The sequence below is a fragment of the Balearica regulorum genome, chromosome Z (assembly GCF_011004875.1).
Source record: "Balearica regulorum gibbericeps isolate bBalReg1 chromosome Z, bBalReg1.pri, whole genome shotgun sequence".
Lineage (NCBI taxonomy): Eukaryota > Metazoa > Chordata > Aves > Gruiformes > Gruidae > Balearica > Balearica regulorum.
Genome location: NC_046220.1, coordinates 75,559,111 through 75,571,048, shown reverse-complemented (window position 1 = coordinate 75,571,048; position 11,938 = coordinate 75,559,111). Strand labels below are relative to the sequence as shown.

The 11,938-nt window shown below is 59.4% G+C and overlaps 1 protein-coding gene across 1 annotated transcript in view; it reads left to right on the top strand.

The window, feature by feature from the left end:
* The first annotated feature begins 757 nt into the window (after positions 1 to 757).
* Positions 758 to 11,938, top strand: part of TLN1 (talin 1) — a 35,023-nt gene continuing 23,842 nt past the window's right edge. Inside the window, exons 1-9 of the mRNA XM_075740656.1 lie at positions 758 to 898; positions 6,599 to 6,762; positions 8,994 to 9,091; positions 9,324 to 9,453; positions 9,669 to 9,821; positions 10,125 to 10,267; positions 10,672 to 10,799; positions 11,259 to 11,319; positions 11,610 to 11,714. Coding sequence (XP_075596771.1) covers positions 6,633 to 6,762; positions 8,994 to 9,091; positions 9,324 to 9,453; positions 9,669 to 9,821; positions 10,125 to 10,267; positions 10,672 to 10,799; positions 11,259 to 11,319; positions 11,610 to 11,714 — 948 coding nt within the window. The 5' untranslated portion in view covers positions 758 to 898; positions 6,599 to 6,632. The remainder of the gene's footprint in view (positions 899 to 6,598; positions 6,763 to 8,993; positions 9,092 to 9,323; positions 9,454 to 9,668; positions 9,822 to 10,124; positions 10,268 to 10,671; positions 10,800 to 11,258; positions 11,320 to 11,609; positions 11,715 to 11,938) is intronic.

The window sequence follows — 11,938 nt, the reverse complement described above, 5'->3', positions numbered from 1 at the left end:
CGGCACGGCGCGGGAGGACGGCCGCGGGCCTCGGGCAGCCCACCCGCGCCATGTCAGCGCCGGGCAACCCCGGGGCCGCCAGCTCCACTGGGGGGCAGCGCCCTGCCCTGCCCTGCCCTGCCCTGCCCTGCCCTGCCCTGCCCCCGGCCGCCCCGCAGAGCGGCCCCGCGCTGAGGGGATGGGAGGGGCGGGGCGGGCGAGGGGCGGGCGGTGGTCCCGGCAGCCCCGGAGCGCTCCGCCCCGCCCCGCCCCGCCCCGCCCCTCAGCGCGACTCCGCCCGGCCCCGACGCGCCTAGCGCATTAGCATGACACCACCCGCCTCCCAGCAGGCCCCGGGCGCTCGACGGCACCGCCCCGCCTGGGGTGTCTTGGGCGGCCATTGGCCGGTGGCGCGGCGGCGGCGGGAGCGCGCGGCGGCGGCTGCCGTTGCCCGGGGGGGGGCGGGGCGGGGCGGGGCCGGGCCGGGCCGGGCCGGGCCGGGCCGGGCCCGGGGCACCCGCGGGGCGGCCGGGCCCCAGGGGTGCGGCGTGCCGTGCCGTGCCGTGCCATGCCGGGTCGGGCCGGGCCGTGCCGGGCGCAGGCCCGAGGGTGCGAGCAGCGGGCCGAGCATAGGTGTAGGGTGCGGGCGCTGAGCCGTGCCCAGCCCCGGGGCACAGGGTCGGGCTGCGCGCGTACCGGGCAGCGCGTATCCCCGAGCGTGGGGCTAGTGATGGGGGTGGGGGGGCAACCGGGCGGAGCGCATCGCCGGGGTGCCATGCCGAGCCCGGCCGTACCGCCCGGCGGCGCACCGTACCCCGGCGCATGCGCGGCGGGGAGGCGGCGGGGCGGGAAGCGGGCGGTGCCGTCCCGCTCCGCACAGCCTCGGCGGGGCTGCCGCGCTGCTCCTGCCCGCGCACAGGTACGGGGGACGGGGGAGACACGGGGTCCTGGTAACCGGGGAGGGGGGAGGCCGAGGCATGAGGTCCCGGTAACCGGCAGCGTCCTGGATCCCGGGGGGCTGCCGGAAACGGATGTCCCGGAGGGACCCCCCCCTCCCCCCCCCCCCCCCGCTTACCGGGTTGTAGGGGAGGGAGTAGAGTCCCTTACCGGGGCTTCCCTGCTCCCAGCGGGGCTTCTCCCCCGGGCTGCGGTGACCCAGGGGCTTCCGGAGGACGGTCACGCCTTGCTCTGGTCTTGGGGCGCGCCCCATCGCTCCCGGGGCTGGTGGCTCCCCAGCACCGACGCCCGCTGCGGGCCCCGGGGCAGCACGGGCAGGCACGGCTGGGCTGGGCCTGGCCCCCTTAGTCCCGGCCCTGCCCTTACCCTGCTCCAGAATAGCCGCCACCGCCGCAGGCCTCGGCCCGGACTCTCTGCTCCCCGGGCCCGGGCCAACCTCCCCGCCGCCTCGGGGATCCCCGGGGACCGAGCGGGAGAGGCCTGCCTGCGGCCGCGGGCCCCCCCCCCCCCAACCGAGGGGGACAAGCTTTGGTGCCGGCGGCAAAGCTTCCCCCCCCCTCCCCGCCTTCCCCCCCGCCCTTCCTGCCCACCCTGCCTGTTCTTGGGGGGAAGCGAGTGGGAAGGGTGTCTCCAGCCCGCGGCGCGGTTTTGGGTGGGGATGCGGGAAGACACGCTCCCCACGGCCATGCCGCAGGCGGTGGAGATCACCCCTGAGCTCCCACCGATTGTCCCGGGACGGGGCACTGGGGCGGGACACGTAGGTTGGGTGGGTGCCCTGTGGGGCAGGGCTGACCCCCATCAGGGAAAAGCGTGGGTCCCCTCCGTGACCCGGCTGGAGCGGCTAACCAGGCAAGGGGAACTCTGTGCCATCCTCTGCCTGTTCCCTGCCGGATCCTGCCCGCGCCCCTTCGAGCTCCCCGTCCCTTTGAATCTGCCGGCAGGATGTCTACATGCTTCTGCTGTGGCTTCATCGCTGGCTGTTAGACCCATATTTGGTAGCAATAATTGTTTACTCCCTTCTCCTCTCTCCCTGTGCCTCACTGCTGAGGAGGGGACATATTTTTGGGATCTTTAGCTTTGCCAGGGCCTGGGGATTGCCCAGTAAAGGGTCTGAACCCCACACCCTTCCCCTGCAGACCATGGGGTGAGACACCCCCCCCAAGTGCTAAATGGTGATGGTGCGTGGTCAGCACCATCCAAGCATGCAGCTTGCTCGCTGAACAGCAGCTGCAGGACTTGGTACATCCCAAAGTGGCACATCCTGGCAGATTTGGGGAAAGGGAGTGGGCAGGCTGAGGAAGAGGGCACCAGTGGGGTGCCCTCCTTTCCAGAGCTGAGCTTTGCTGACTGCTGGGTGGAGAAACACACACCCACACCCCCACCCCCCCCAAAACCCAGCCGTGCTCTCTTCTCACTTTCCCCTTTCTGCCTGGCTGGCAGCACAGCAGCAGGTGAGTGGCTTACCCTGGCAAGCATGGCTGCCCTGATCGGGCACCTGGTGGTCTCCAGAGGCTTTGAGAGCCCCCACTGCACCCTGAGCGCTGCTTTTGGGGTGCTGTGCTGGAGGGCTGGCTTGCTAAGGACACAGGAGAGGCTGTGGATGGAGTCCTGCCCTTGCTCGTCCCCCATGCCTGCCTTGGCAATGGGCAGCCTGAGAGTGCCACCATTTGTGCCCCCTCCCCATGGAGGGCAGGGGATGCCCAACAGAAGCGGGCAGGCCTGGGATGCGTGGGTCACAGGCGTGCCATGGGGCTGAACTCACTGGCCACTCACGCTCACCGGGAGCAAGAAGAAACCATCTTCCCATCCGATGTGGACGTGTGGCTGGGAAAGAGGAACTGGCTGCGTGGGCTTGGCAGTGTCCAGCACCATCACCATCCGGGGCCGCTGGTTCAGCCTTCCCATCAGCACGGGGCTGAGCCACCCGCACCCCTGGCACCAACCATGGCTGTGTATACTGGTGCCATATTGGAGAACCCAGTCAGAGCCTGGTTCAGCTTCTTACCAGGTTAATTTTTGCCCTGGTTCGCTGTGCTGTTGTGCAGACACGGATGTGCTGACAAGGCCACCCCTGGCAGGCACAGCGGTGGCCTGGTACCTGCCTGGCTGTGCTGTCGGCCACACTGGCAGCCCTGTGCCTGCGGAAAACCCTGGCACTGGGGCGGTTTGCGTCTGATAAAGCTTCCTGCAGCCAGCTCCCAGCCCAGGGGTGGTCTGGAGTAGGGCCTTTCCTGAGCAAAATTTGGCATTGCCATGAAAAAAACCAAACAACAAACGTAAACAACGTAAACCTCATCCGGAGTCTCCCTTAAAAAGACCATGTTAAAAATGGCAAAATTGTTTCATTTGAAGATTTGCAGCTTGTTCTGGAAACTTGCTGTGAGTGCTCCAGCAGGCTACTATCGAGTTTTGTTGATTTTTTTTTTTTTAATTTTCTATTTTTAAGATATAAAACCTCCTCTGTAACTGTCCTCACAGTGCTAAACTCAGCCGATACAAATATAGCAGTTACGTCACGTGACGGAAAACTTGCTCTCAGTGGTCCCGGCAATGACGCTGTGGTTCCTCGGGCTGGCACGGCGCTGCCGTCCCCGCACACGCTGCCGTTAAGCTGAGCCCGGAGACCACCACCATGGTGGTTTTGTTCGCTTAGTGCAGGGTGAGATGGAGGCAGCCAGGACGGCTCCAGGGGAGGGGTGGGACCCCATCAAGAAACCCCACCTTCATTTTAGGATCAGCTCAGGAGCATGCTTATGGCTCAAAGGGTTGCACGCAGCTTGCTATAAAATGCAGAAGTGTGTTAATCTGGCTGCCGGCTGGCTGCTCCGCTGCCTTATCTGCCTTTGCATACTGACAACCGATTGAGAATGGGTTTGCTTGCTCTGGACATGAGCCAGTGCAGAAATTTGGTGTGTGTTCATTGAGACTTGGTTTGTTTGGGTTTGTATTTTCTTTCCAGAGGGACAGCTTGAATTTCACTGTCCTTTGCTTTTATTTTTCTGGTTTGCAGCACTGGACTCCCACACTGTCTTATCTGTTATGTCTAGTCCTTCCCCACATGGTATCCGGAGAGGAGAGGTCCACTGGTGTCCTCACAGGAGGCAGCAGATTTGCAACCCCTGTGTGATTAATTGCCACGTTTGCTGACAAATCTCTGCAGGGTTTGAGGAGGTGTACTTCTTATGCAGCAGAGAGCATTTCTGCTTTAGGCATTGATGTCAGCAAAGTTCAGCTGCTGGAGCCTGAACTGTTTCCGTAGAATATGGGAATTAAAATGAACCATCTCCCTTTCCTCTGAGAGCTTTCTTGATGTCGTGAGCACTTTCCCTGCCGAGCTCTGTCATTTTTGTAGGAGCTTGGGAGTGGGAAGGCTTGAGCAGTCATTCTCCTGTGGGGTCTTGGAAAGCGTGGCTGCCCCCATAAAGGGTGTGCTAAGGGGTGGCTCCAGCACAGTGCCTGATTTTGGGTGGCTTTGGGAGAGCAAGAGGAGGCTGCAGAAATGGCCGTGCATGGTCTGGCTCCTCTCGGTTCCTCTCTGCCGTCCGGCGGCCTCCCTTCCCCTTCCTCCATGGTCTCTGACCTTGTCCTGGCAGTGGCATGTTCTCCTTTTCCTGTGGAGGGACGGAAAGCAGCTTTAGGCTCAACTCGAGAATATTTTTAGATATAGAGAAGATGGCCTGGTGGGTGTAGCAGTTGTGTCATCCCCCCACCCCCCACCCCGTGTATGAAATATTCGGAAAGCCCTTTCTACAGCAGGGTGTTCTTCGTCCCTTCGGCTCTGCGGCTTTGCTGGTGCTTCCTCACAGACAGCAATGGCACAGGCAGGCACCTCCGCTGCCTCCTTCCCGCTGCTGCCGGGCTCCCTTGCTCCGAACTCGAAATGCATTTCATTCCTTGTCAGCGAAGCCAGTGGGGGCTGCGGGCCTCCACAGAAACATTGCCGAACAGCTCAGGAATGCAGAGCTGGAGCTGCTCCATGTGCTGGCGGAGGCGGCACGCTCCTCCATCCCTGCCTCCCTCCCCGCGCCACCAGCATGGCTTTATGGCTCTGCGGGAGCGGGACCCCTGCCCTCTGACTTGCTCCTGGCCAAAATCGGATGTAGGAGCTTTTTATCTAGCGCAGATCCTGCTCCCAGCCAGCTCAGTTCCATGGCTGGGAGCAGCCCGTGCCGATGTACCCCCTTCCATGGGGGACCAGAGCTGGCAGTGCCAGGCAGAGATGCACAGGCTCGCCGTGTGCCACTGTGGTGCACAGCGGACAAGGGAAGATGCCAGCAAGCCTTACTCAAGAACCTTCCTGGGCCAGGCTGAGGATGCACATGGCCAGTAACCTTTCCCTGACAGCCATAATGGGAGGCCTGGTAGGAGAAAATCAATCTAAAAGAGAATAAGCAGATATGGTGCATCCTGCTCCTGCTCTTGCATCCTCCCACCAGCTGGGGTTTAAGGGACAAGGGAGCCTGGGTTGAGGCAGAGCAGGGGACTCCTTCCCCGTGAGCAGGCTCTTGGGGAGAGGAAAAGGGGTGTCACTGCTGGAGAATGTTGGGTTGTGGCCGGTGGGGGACTGGGGGTGCTGAGAAGGGCAGGGAGCAGTGGGGCAGGGCGAAGGACCCGGCACAGGGAACCCAAGGTGTGCAGCAACCTGGGAAAGCACTGAAAGCTGCTGCACGGTGGGTAAGGCCAAAGGAACAGCCTCTACAACCTACAGCAGGTAGCAGCGGGCTTATTTACAACCTCCTTGTGCTTTTACCATTTGTTTCTGATTTTGCTCTGCTGTAAGAATATCATAATTTTAATTAAGTATTATTAAACCTGGTGTGTCAGAGCCCTGTTGAGGAGTGCTTGCTCTGAAGCTGATCTGTGCAGTCCTTCAAGCTTGAAGCTGATCCCCAGCTTGGGGCCTGTTTCAGATGTTGTGGTGTGGCTCTCGTGTGCCCTTGCAGCGAGAGCTGCAGCATCTGAGTCCCTTGCCCTCCTGCTCATCACCTTGCACGTGGGCTCCCCTGCCCTGAGTTTGTGCCATGGTGTCTGCTATAGACTCCCCTTTCCGAGCACCGATGCAGTACTCGGCATGAATGGTGCTTTCCCCAGGTAATTATTTTTAACGGGCAAGTTCGGTGCCTGGTGCCCTTATCTTACCTCCCCGAGCAGCTCTGGGCTTTTCCGTCCCTCTGTGCTCAGGCTGCCAGCTCAGCACCATCCACTGGCGATGTGGGGGGGCCCTGATAGCCAGGGGCCACCTCCATGTCAAAGCTTGGTTTTCCTCTTGTGGCTTCTGTGTCACAGCAGGTTTAATTATAACTCCTTCCGTTGTACTCTCCCAGCTTATCTCGCATGCTCCCATGCGCTCACTTCCTTCTCGCTGGCAGCATCTCTGCTGGGTACCAGCTGCTGTCACTCCCGCGGGGGAGCGAAATCAGCTTTGGGACCCTGGCACAGGGAGACAAGGGTCCCAAAGCCAGACAGAGACCCTGGGGTCAGCAAGGGGCTGGAAACTGGGACCCCCTTGCAGGCTCGCCAGTGCTGGGTGCAACACTTGCTTGCTGCTAGAAGCTGTGTCCCGGCTTTTGGGGAGCAAAGGTGCTGCTGGAGGGGAGGAGGAAGGACCCTGCACACTGGCAGTGCCGGCAGTCAGAGCTAACCCCTCTGTCTCCTCTGGCAGGTGACGCAGGAGTGGGGACAGCCCAGCCGCCACCATGGTTGCCCTCTCGCTGAAGATCAGCATCGGCAATGTGGTGAAGACGATGCAGTTCGAGCCCTCCACCATGGTGTACGACGCTTGCCGGATGATCCGCGAGCGGGTGCCCGAGGCCCAGATGGGACAGCGTAAGTCCACGGTGGGGCTGGCTGCCATGCCAGGGCCACTCCGGCTTAGCTCCTGGCATTTCACCGGTCTCCCTTTCCTCTCTAGTCCCCATGCCCGTCTGGGCTTTCCCAGAGCATTGGGGGCGCAGGGGGAGCAAGGTCCAAGTCCTCCTGCCCAGTTGAGGTGAGGGTCTGAGCTCCTCTGGCTCCCTGCTCAACACCCCAGAAGAAATTTGGGGGTTTGGGAGGTAGGAATACGCATTTGGAAGTAAAATAACTCATGGACCTCTTTGAGCCTGCTGCCCTTTCTTTCTCTGCTCCTCTCTCCTACTTGCATCCATCACCACTGGCTAGGACTAGATGGGTTTAAGTAGTTGCAGGGGTCATAGCAAGTGTTAATAAACCATGTCAGTTAATTTTTCCTTTTTTGGGAAATATACAGTCCTCCTTTGTGACTTTCTCTCCCCCAGCAGTTCTCTGCCAGGCCTGTGCTAGTGCTCCATTACCTTGCTAAACTTTCTCAGGTCTAATACCTCTGTGCTGCTGCCAGGCTTAAAATTAAGCTTATGGCTCAAGAGCTCATGATATGACTCACGCCCACGCGGATGTGGCTTGTCTCCGGGTGGATGGGGAGGCTGGAGCACTAGGACATCGTATGGCGGGTCTCTCCTGGGTCCCTGCTGCCTCCAAAAGCAGCTGTGCCACAGGGGAGAGGCAGCGAACGGGAGGTCAGGAGTCGTGGGAAGAGGAGGGGGAGCACGGCGACATCTGGGAGCAGCAAATTCCTCGAGGATGAAAGGAAATGCCTTCTCGTGTCGTGCCCGGCTGGCCAGTGGTCCGGCAGACTGTGGCTTTCGGTTTCAGAGAGGGAATGGATGTTTTTGTGGATGCGGGGCTGTAGTCTTGTTGGAGGGAGCATTACATTTCCTACTCCTGGACATGAGCCAGCCTGCTTATAAAAAGCAAGGGGAAAGCCTTAAAGGGAACTGCTTATTCCTGAGTTCCTTTTCAGTTACTCATAGCTTTTATTTTCCTATCAGTTCCCTGCAGCTTTTGTTTCTCTTTGCTCTCCTTACCCAGTGGCACTCGGGGTCCCTTTTTGAGCTGCCCGGTATGTTTGTCAGCTTTGGGCTGGGAGCTTTGGTGTACGTTTCCAGCTTTGCTCTTGCTCTGTCTCGGGAAGCGCCTCTCTCTGCCCAAGTTATGGATCTGGGGCAAGCTGCTCAGTTTTCAGTGCTTTAGAGTTATCCTTTTGGAATTTGCATTGAAAATAGTTGGGGTTTTTTAAATTTAAAAATAAGATGGCAAGTGTCTGTGATTTCTCTCCTCCCTGTTTAGTAGGATCCTAACAGCAGTATTAGCCAGGCAGGAGCGGGTGGCTCAGGAATTTGTCCCTCCCCACAGAGAGCTGCCAACGAGATGACTCCTTATAAACTTAGCAGCCAGCCAAGACAGCCTGCGGCGCTGGGTTGTTGGAAAGGTGGAGATGGACCTTTCCCAGGGCAAAGCCAGGCGTGGTCCTGGCCTCTTGCAGCTGGAAAACAGGGCTAACCCTGCAGGTCCAAGCTGGGGTGCCACTGCCTGTGCTCCAGCAGCAGCACTGTCACTGAGTACCCCAGCCCCAAGGGAGCAGGGTTTGGTGAACAGCACTTATTGACCACCTCTGAGACCTTGTAAACCTTAATCCTGTCCTCCTTCAGCTTCCTTCTCTCCAAACAGAGGCATTCCAGCTCCTTTAGTCCGTCGTACCAAGGCTCCATCATTTAAGGTGCTCCTCTCTGTATTTTTTCAAACTCCACCGCGTCCTTCTGGGGAGGTGGAGACCACACCGCCACAGAGTACTGTGTATAAAACCTACTGCCTCGGTTTTATAAACCAGTTCCCAGCACCCTTCCTGGTGATGCCCAGTGTTTTACTACCTTGTTTTGGCTGCTGCTGCACGTTACACCGAAGATTTTGGAGAGCTGTCAACCACAACTCCAAGCTCTTCCTTCTGTTGTGACTGTCAGTTCCAAGTTCAGCATTGCGTAGGCTTGCTTCAGATGATTTTTTTCCATAGATAACTATAATAAACCATGTACCTCAAAGCTTGCTTGCTGACTTTTTGCCCACTCATTAGGTTTAGACTCCAGCATTCACAGTGCTGCCGTACTTCACACATTGGGCTCCGCTGATGCACATCCCTGGGTGCAGGCTGGCATCTTTGTGGTCTGCTCAGGATTACCCTGGCAGAGACTTTACCTGTTTTTCAGCCAATGATTTTGGGCTGTTCCTCTCGGATGAAGACCCGAAGAAGGGGATCTGGCTGGAGGCTGGGAAGGCTCTGGACTACTACATGCTTCGCAATGGGGTAAGCATCCATCCCATGTCCTTCCAGCTGGTACCCACCTTGACTTGGGGCTGGATGTGCCTGCAGCATGGAGGTGGAGTGGGTCCTCGCCCTGCTGCCTTGAGCTGGGCCCCAGAGCACCCCACGTCCCCCCACAATTGCACCGGGGAGAGGCAGCTGTTGGCGTGATGGTGGGATGCAGGCACCCTGCGCCAGTGCCGCTGCTGGGAGCTGTGCCCTGCTGTGCCCGCAGGATACCATGGAGTACAAGAAGAAGCAGCGGCCCCTGAAGATCCGCATGCTGGATGGGACAGTGAAGACAGTGATGGTGGATGACTCCAAAACTGTCACGGACATGCTCATGACAATCTGTGCCCGGATTGGTGAGAGGAGGGGGCAGCAACAGTGGGGAGGAAGGAAGGTGGGGACAGAGGGCAGCGTCTGGTGGGGGTACTGGGGGAATGGCAGCAGCTCTGTGGTGGATGGCCTGTCAGCAGGGATGTCCGAGGGGTGCGTGATGCTCTGCACCCCTGCATCACTCCTGGCTCTGTATTTGGCACCGATGTTGTACTGAGCTTGGTCCTCTGCTCTCCGGCAGGCATCACCAACTACGATGAGTACTCGCTTGTTCGGGAGATTATGGAAGAGAAGAAGGAGGAGGTTACCGGCACCCTCAAGAAGGACAAGACCCTGCTGCGAGATGAGAAGAAGATGGAGAAGCTCAAGCAGAAGTTGCACACCGATGATGAGTGTAGGTGCCTGCATGTGCTGGGGATGGGGTCAGCCCATGCAGAGGGCAGCAGGGAGGGGAGCAGAGCCCCCTGCAAGGGGAAGAGCTGACACAGAGGAGTAGAGGTGACGGTGGAGAGCACTGTGACAAGGGGATATGTCCATGCTCCCTGGAGTCTCTCCTCCCTGGAGGTCCAGGGCAGGGGGACGAGAGCTGGGATGCACCAAACAGACGTTGGTTTATCACTCCGTGTGAGCAGCCCCAGGGCTGGGACCAGCCCTGCCTGGGTGCCTGTCCTTGCTCATGCCGTGGCATTGCCTGCAGTGAATTGGCTGGACCATGGCCGGACCCTGCGCGAGCAAGGCATCGACGACAATGAAACCCTGCTGCTGCGGCGCAAGTTCTTCTACTCTGACCAGAATGTGGACTCGCGAGATCCCGTGCAGCTCAACCTGCTCTACGTGCAGGTACAGCTCCCCAGAGCGCCTGGCCCGCTGCGCCACACTGGCCCCCTGGCAGGGCTGGTGGCTGAGGTTTTGGCCAGGAGCCACCACGGTGGGGCACTTCAGGATGCCCAGTTATCTCCTGGGTAAGTGCCAATGCTGGCAATCCCAGCCCTGCTCTCTGCATAATCCATAGCTCCCGAGGGGATCCCGTGTCTCCTCTGCCCGGTAGGAACCATCCTGAATCCTGCTGTTCCTCTCCTAGGCATGGTGATGTCTCTGTAGGGGACAGCCTTCCCCTAGATCCTCCTCTTTTTCATGGCCACTTCTTTTCTGTCTGGAAAGCAGGTCCTTCCCAGTGTGGAGGGGAGTGGTGGCAGAGCTGCATGGCTGCCCAGCCCACCGCGGTGTCTTCTCTTCCCACACAGGCTCGTGACGACATCCTTAACGGTTCCCACCCCGTCTCCTTTGACAAAGCCTGCGAGTTTGCTGGCTACCAGTGCCAGATCCAGTTTGGGCCACACAATGAGCAGAAGCACAAGCCGGGCTTTCTAGAGTGAGTGTCCTGGGGAGCCCCAGCACTGCACTGGCACACGGGGCTTGGGGACACAGATGCCTCTGGTGCGACCCCTCTCCTCACTGCAGCACAGTGCCCAAGCACAGGGGTCCACGCTGACTGCAAGGGATGCCAGCCCTCCATCCTGCTCCCTCTGGCACCCCCTAGGATGTGCAGCCAGCTCTGTTGGGGGGGACTTCAGCCCACCATATGGTCTAGGCTGATGCCACGCGAGGGGTTGCCTCCTCAGCACCTCAACCCCACTCTCAGCAGGGCAGCTCCTGGGGCAGTTTTCATTACTGCAGCAACCTCTCCCACATCCTTCCTGCTCCCAAAAACTCCCAGCCTATGCCCTGGCAGGGGTTTGTCCAAGGCTCTGGGTTGGGCCTCTCTGTAATCGAAGACAAACGCTGGCTTCGGGCTCTGCTGCTAACAGCTGGCTTGGCTGTCTCTTGACAGACTCAAGGATTTCCTGCCCAAGGAATACATCAAGCAGAAAGGGGAGCGCAAGATCTTCATGGTACGTGCAGGGCGGGTCTTGAGACCTTCTTGTTCCTCCTTGCCAAATGTTGAAGCTGCTCTTGACTCTGGAGGCAACATGTAGCAGCTTGATGGGTGAGAAACAGGAGCAGAAATCTGTAAGTGGGCAGACAAGGAGCTCCTGAGGTCCCAGAGGTCAGAGGACCCTGCTGTGGCAGGGACAGGCAATGCCAGTGGGGTGGGGAGGGCCTGGAGGAGCTGTAACAGGGCAGCAGTGGCACAGCCAGGGGACTGTGGTGCTAGTGTGATGTTCTCTCTTTGCTGTCGCAGGCCCACAAGAACTGCGGGAACATGAGTGAGATTGAAGCCAAAGTTCGCTACGTGAAACTTGCCCGTTCCCTCAAGACCTACGGGGTGTCCTTCTTCCTGGTCAAGGTAAAGCAGCAGCTCCCCTGGCCGAAATTCCCCCTCTCCAGCATTTCTCCATCTGTTGTGTCTCCATCCAGCTGCTACCCCTCAACCCACAGTGCTCCAGTTTTCCGTGTGTCCCGCTGTCCACCCACTCTTCTTGGCTTTTCATGAGTGCTACCTTCCCACTTCTTGCTTTTCTCCTGTCCTTTCAAGCCCCGTGTCATGGTTGTCACCATGGAAGTGTGACC